This window comes from Hirundo rustica, unplaced genomic scaffold (genome assembly GCF_015227805.2).
Source record: "Hirundo rustica isolate bHirRus1 unplaced genomic scaffold, bHirRus1.pri.v3 unplaced_BUSCO_349414at7742, whole genome shotgun sequence".
In the NCBI taxonomy this organism is placed as follows: domain Eukaryota; kingdom Metazoa; phylum Chordata; class Aves; order Passeriformes; family Hirundinidae; genus Hirundo; species Hirundo rustica.
Genome location: NW_026690726.1, coordinates 14,308 through 21,155, shown reverse-complemented (window position 1 = coordinate 21,155; position 6,848 = coordinate 14,308). Strand labels below are relative to the sequence as shown.

At 64.3% G+C, this 6,848-nt stretch overlaps 1 protein-coding gene across 1 annotated transcript; it reads right to left on the bottom strand.

The window, feature by feature from the left end:
• Nucleotides 1-995: 995 nt before the first annotated feature.
• CIAO1 (cytosolic iron-sulfur assembly component 1) lies at nt 996-6,848 on the bottom strand. The gene is given in 12 exon segments (XM_058419154.1): nt 996-1,043; nt 1,045-1,078; nt 1,129-1,147; nt 1,453-1,543; nt 1,545-1,559; nt 1,561-1,653; nt 2,054-2,146; nt 3,799-3,826; nt 3,994-4,076; nt 5,387-5,413; nt 5,415-5,535; nt 6,693-6,848. Coding segments are annotated over 12 exon segments (795 nt in total). The 5' UTR covers nt 6,836-6,848.

The following is a 6,848-nucleotide window of genomic DNA, read 5'->3' as shown; positions in this document are numbered from 1 at the left end:
TGTCCCCATGTTCCCCTGTCCCCAGTGTCCCACTGTCCCCACTGATGTCCCCATGTTGTCCCCATGCTGTCCCATGTCCCCAGTGATGTCCCCATGTCCCCGTGCTCACCAGTGATGTCCCCATTATCCCCATGCACTCCCCATGTCCCCATGTCCCCATGCTGTCCCCATGTCCCCATGCTGTCCCCATTATCCCCATGCTGTCCCCATGTCCCCATGTCTCCATGCTGTCCCCGTGCTGTCCCCATGTCCCCATGTCCCCATTGTCCCCATGCTGTCCCCATGTTGTCCCCATGTCCCCATTGTCCCCATGCTGTCCCCATGTCCCGTGCTGTCTCCATGTCCCCGTGCTGTCCCCAGTGATGTCCCCATTATCCCCATGCTGTCTCCATGTCCCCACTGTCCCCATGCTGTCCCTGTGCTGTCCCATGTCCCCATTGATGTCCCCATGTCCCCGTGCTCACCAGTGATGTCCCCCTGTCCCCATGTCCCCATGCTGTCCCCATGTCCCCGTGCTGTCCCCAGTGATGTCCCATGTCCCATTGATGTCCCCATGTCCCCATGTCCCCATGCTGTCTCCATGTCCCCACTGTCCCCATGTCCCCATGTCCCCATGCTGTCCCCAGTGATGTCCCCATGTCCCCGTGCTGTCCCCAGTGATGTCCCCAGTGATGTCCCCATGCTGTCCCCATGTCCCCATTGTCCCCATGCTGTCCCCATGTCCCCATGCTGTCCCCAGTGATGTCCCCATGTCCCATGCTGTCCCCATGTCCCCGTGCTCACCAGTGATGTCCCCATGTCCCCATTGTCCCATGCTGTCCCCATTGATGTCCCCATGTCCCCATTGATGTCCCCATGTCCCCATGCTGTCTCCATGTCCCCACTGTCCCCATGCTGTCCCCATTGATGTCCCCATGTCCCCATGCTGTCCCCATGTCCCCATGCTGTCCCCATTGATGTCCCCATGTCCCCATGCTGTCCCCATGTCCCCGTGCTCACCAGGCCACGTCGTAGATGCTGCGCCCGTGGTACCCGGACAGGGTTGCAGACACATTTCCAGCTGGGCTCCGAGCGATGCCTGGGGACACGGGGACAATGGGGACATTGGGGACACTGGGACAATGGGACAATGGGGACATTGGGGACACTGGGGACAGCAGGGACATTGGGGCACCTCCCCTCCCTCCCTCTCCCCTCCTCCTTCCCCTTTTCCCTCTCCCCTTTTCCCTCTCCTCTTTTCCCTCTCCCTCCCGTCCCTCTCCCTGCCACTGTCCCTGTCCATCCCTGTCCCCCACTGTCCCCTGTCCCTGTCCCTCCCTTGTTTTCTCTCTCCATCCCCTGTCCCCTGTCTGTTCTCTGGCCCTCTCCCTGCCCCATCTTTTCTCCCTGTCCTTGTCCCCATCCCTGTCCCTCACCGTGTCCCTGTCCCTGCTGTCCCCTGCTGTCCCTCACCGTGTCCCTGTCCCTCGCAGCGCTGCCACACGCGCAGGGTGCGGTCGTCGCTGCAGGACACCAGGCGCTGTCCCGAGCGCTCCCAGGCCAGCGCCCCAGACGGTGGAGGGTGTGCCCCTGCAGCGTGGCGCAGCACAGCCAGTCGTCCTCGTCCTCGCGGTACAGGCGCACCGTGTCGTCGTAGCTGGCGCTGGCCAGCACCTGGGGACACACAGGGGACAGCAGGACATTGGGGACAATGGGGACATTGGGGACATGGGGACATGGGAACAAGAAGGGGACCCTGACAGAGGCTGGGGGTCCCTGGGTGAGTTTAAGCTGTCCCCAGCTGTCCCCAGGTGTGTCCCCAGCTGTCCCAGGTGTGTCCCAGGTGTGTCCCAGGTGTCCCCAGGTGTCCCCAGGTGTGTCCCAGGCGTGTCCCAGCTGTCCCCAGCTGTCCCCAGGTGTGTCCCCAGGTGTGTCCCAGGTGTCCCAGGCATCCCCAGGTGTGTCCCAGGTGTGTCCCAGGTGTGTCCCAGGTGTGTCCCCGGTGGTCCCCAGGTGTCCCCAGGTGTGTCCCAGCTGTGTCCCCATCTGTCCCGGTGTCCCCGGTGTCCCTCACCTGCAGGCTGGGGTGCCACACCACGTGTTTGACGTCCTGTGTGTGTGCGCTGAGCACGCTGACACACTCAAACTCCTCCTCCTCCTCGTCCACGCGGGGACACCGGCAGGGGTCAGGGGTCAGGGGTCACGGGCAGGGGTCAGGGGTCACGGGCAGGGGTCAGGGGACACGGACAGGGGTCAGGGGACACCGACAGGGGTCAGGGGTCAGGAATGGGGGTCAGGGGTCATGGACAGGGGTCAGGGAAAGGGGGTCAGGGGACACCGACAGGAGTCAGGGGTCACGGGCAGGGGTCAGGGGACACGGACAGGGGTCAGGGACAGGGGTCAGGGGTCATGGACAGGGGTCAGGGGACACAGGTCAGCATCAGTGGGGGTCAGTGTGGTCACTGGTGTCACTGGTGTCACTGTCACTGGGATGTCACAGGTGTGTCACTGGTGTGTCACAGGTGTCACTGGTGGTGTGTCACTGGTGTGTCACTGGTGTGTCAGTGTCACTGGGATGTCACTGGTGTGTCACTGGTGTCACTGGTGTGTCACTGGTGTCACAAGGTGTGTCACTGGTGTCAGTGTCACTCACCCTCCCAGACCCAGACGCTCTTGTCACGGCTGCAGGTCGCCAGCAGCGTCCCAGGGGTTGTCACCGGTGTGTCACTGGTGTCACTGTGTGTGTCACTGGTGTCACTGGGTGTCACTGGTGTCACTGTCAGTGTCACTCACCCTCCCAGACCCAGACGCTCTTGTCACGGCTGCAGGTCGCCAGCAGCGTCCCGAGGGTTTGTCACTGGTGTGTCACTGGTGTGTCACTGGTGTCACTGGTGTCACAGGTGTGTCACAGGTGTGTCACTGGTGTCACTGGTGTGTCACTCACCCTCCCAGACCCAGACACTCTTGTCACGGCTGCAGGTCGCCAGCAGCATCCCCGAGGGGTGTCACTGGGTGTGTCACTGGTGTGTCACTGGTGTGTCACTGTCAGTGTCACTGGTGTGTCACTGGTGTCACTGGTGTGTCACTGGTGTGTCACTGGTGTCACTGGTTGTGTCACTCACCCTCCCAGACCCAGACACTCTTGTCACGGGCTGCAGGTCGCCAGCAGCGTCCCGAGGGGTGTCACTGGTGTGTCACTGGTGTGTCACTGGTGTGTCACTGGTGTCACTGGTGTCACTGGTGTGTCACTGGTGTGTCACCGGTGTCACTGTCAGTGTCACTCACCCTCCCAGACCAGACACTCTTGTCACGGCTCTGCAGGTCGCCAGCAGCGTCCCGAGGGTGTCACTGGTGTGTCACTGGTGTGTCACTGGTGTGTCACTGGTGTCACTGGTGTCACTGGTGTCAGTGTCACTGGGATGTCACTGGTGTCACTGGTGTGTCACTGTCAGTGTCACTCACCCTCCCAGACCCAGACGCTCTGTCACGGCTGCAGGTCGCCAGCAGCGTCCCCAAGGGTGTCACTGGTGTGTCACTGGTGTCACTGGTGTGTCACTGGTGTGTCAATGGTGTCACTGGGCTTGTCATGGTGTGTCACTGGTGTCACTGGTGTCAGTGTCACTGGTGTCACTGGTGTGTCACCGGTGTGTCACAGGTGTGTCACTGGTGTCACTGGTGTGTCACTGGTGTGTCATGGTGTGTCACCGGTGTGTCACTGGTGTGTCACTGGTGTGTCACTGGTGTCACTGGTGTGTCACTGGTGTGTCACTGGTGTCACCGTGTGTGTCACTGGTGTCACTGGTGTCAGTGTCACTCACCCTCCCAGACCCAGACGCTCTTGTCACGGCTGCAGGTCGCCAGCAGCGTCCCAGGGGTGTCACTGGTGTGTCACTGGTGTGTCACTGGTGTGTCACTGGTGTGTCACTGGTGTCAATGGTGTGTCACTGGTGTGTCACTGGTGTCACCGGTGTCAGTGTCACTCACCCTCCCAGACCCAGACGCTCTTGTCACGGCTTGCAGGTCGCCAGCAGCGTCCCCGAGGGTGCCCAGGCCACCGACTTCACCTCGTTCTCGTGTCCCTCCAGAGTGGCCACCACCTGCGGGGACACGGCCACATGGGGACAGGGACACGGGTACTGGGGATACTGGGGGTACTGGGAACACTGGGAATGGGGACACGGCCACATGGGGACAGGGACACGGGTAACTGGGGACACTGGGGGTACTGGGAACACTGGGAACGGGGACACGGCCACATGGGGACACTGGGGATACTGGGGATACTGGGAGTACTGGGGTACTGGGAATGGGGGACACGGCCACATGGGGACAGGGACACGGGTACTGGGGATACTGGGATACTGGGAATGGGGACACGGCCACATGGGGACAGGGACACGGGTACTGGGGGATACTGGGGATACTGGGAACACTGGGGATACTGGGAATGGGGACACGGCCACATGGGGACAGGGACACGGGGTACTGGGGACAGGGACACGGGTAACTGGGGACACTGGGGATACTGGGAACACTGGGGATACTGGGAATGGGGACACGGCCACATGGGGACAGGGACACGGGTACTGGGGACAGGGACACGGGTACTGGGGGACACTGGGGATACTGGGAACACTGGGGATACTGGGAATGGGGACACGGCACATGGGGACAGGGACACGGGGGTACTGGAGGGGGTACTGGGGATACTGGGGACAGGGACACGGCCAGCTGGGGACAGGGACACGGGTACTGGGGGTACTGGGGGTACTGGGGATACTGGGGACGGGGACACGGCCAGCTGGGGACACTGGGGATGGGGACACGGGGTCCTGGGGAGTACTGGGGATAGTGGGCGTACTGGGAACAGGGACACGGGGTACTGGGGATACTGGGGACAGGGAAACTGGGGCTATTGGGGACACTGGGGACACTGGGGGCTCTGGGGGCTCAGGCAGCAGAGTTTGAGGGGCTGGGGACAAAAGGGGACCCAAAGGTGACACTGGGAGGCTCTGGGGGGTCCCAGGGGGGAACAGGTGACAACAGGGACACAGGCGGGTGACAAGAGGTGACAGAGGTGGCATTGGGGGTGACACAGGGGTGACCACAGGGGTGACACAGATGACATGGATGACACAGGTGACACACAGGTGACAAGGTGTGACACAGGGGATGACACAGGTGTGACACAGGGGATGACACAGGTGTGACACAGGGGTGACACAGGTGATGACACAGGGGACACGGGTGACACAGGTGACACAGGGGACACAGGGGTGACACAGGTGTGACACAGGTGGTGACACAGGGGTGACACAGGGGTGACACAGGTGAACATGGATGACACAGGTGACACAGGGGTGACACAGGGGTGACACAGGGGTGACACAGGGGGCGGCCGTGGCACCTCGAAGCCGTCCTGGAGCCGTTTCCAAGACGCAGGTGGTGCCATCGAAGCTGGCAGAGGCCAGGTACTGCCCGCACGGGGACCAGGCCACCCTGCGCACGGTGCGGGAGTGCGCGTCCCCCAGCACGGCCCGGCACGACCAGCCCCGCCTGGGGACATCACAGGGACATGGGGACAATGGGGACACATTGGGGACACTGCCAGCACGGTGTGCGCGTCCCCCAGCACGGCCCGGCACGACCAGCCACCGCCTGGGGACATCACAGGGACATTGGGGACATCACAGTGACACTGCCAGCACGGTGTGCGCGTCCCCCAGCACGGCCCGGCACGACCAGCCACCGCCTGGGGACATCACAGGGACATTGGGGACACTGCCAGCGCTGTGTGCGCGTCCCCCAGCACGGCCCGGCACCACCAGCCACAGCCTGGGACATGGGGACATCACAGTGACACTGCCAGCGCTGTGTGCGCGTCCCCCAGCACGGCCGGCACCACCAGCCACAGCCTGGGGACATTGGGGACATCACAGGGACATTGGGGACATCACAGTGACACTGCCAGCACGGTGTGCGCGTCCCCCAGCACGGCCCGGCATGACCAGCCACAGCCTGGGGACATGGGGACATCACAGTGACACTGCCAGCGCTGTGTGTGCGTCCCCCAGCACGGCCCGGCACCACCAGCCACCGCCTGGGGACATCACAGGGACATTGGGGACATTGGGGACATCACAGGGACACTGCCAGCGCCGCGTGCGCGTCCAGCTGGGGCCTGGCATGGGGACACGGGGACACCATGGGGACACCGAGCAGCACATCCAGCCCCGGCCTGCACCGGGACCGGGGACACCGGGGGACACCGGGGGGACACCGGGCCGGGTCCCTCCCAGCCCCGTGTCCAGCCCCGTGTCCCAGCCCGGTCCCTGCTCCGGCCCCTCCGCACCCCGGCACAGCACGGCCCGGCCACGGCTTCCCCAGGCCCGGCTTCCCCACACGCGCACGGCCCGGTCCAGTTCCCGGTCCCGTTCCCGGTCCCAGTTCCCCGGTCCCGGTTCCCGCTCACCGTCGCGGCCCCACACGCGCACGGCCCGGTCCCAGTCCCCGTTCCCGGTCCCAGTCCCCGTTCCCGATCCCAGTTCCCCGTACCCCGGTTCCCCGCTCACCGTCGCGGCCCCACACGCGCACGCCCGGTCCCGTTCCCGGTCCCAGTTCCCCGTTCCCGGTTCCCCGCTCACCGTCGCGGCCCCACACGCGCACGGCCCGGTTCTGTTCCCCGTTCCCGATCCCAGTTCCCCGTTCCCCGCTCACCGTCGCGGCCCCACACGCGCACGGCCCGGTCCCCGCCGCACGACGCCAGCAGGGCCCCGTTGGGGCTCCAGGCCACGGCCCAGCAGCGGGACTCGGGGTGCGCCGGGATCCGGCACAGCAGCGACAGCGCCTCGGGCATGGCGGCACCGGGA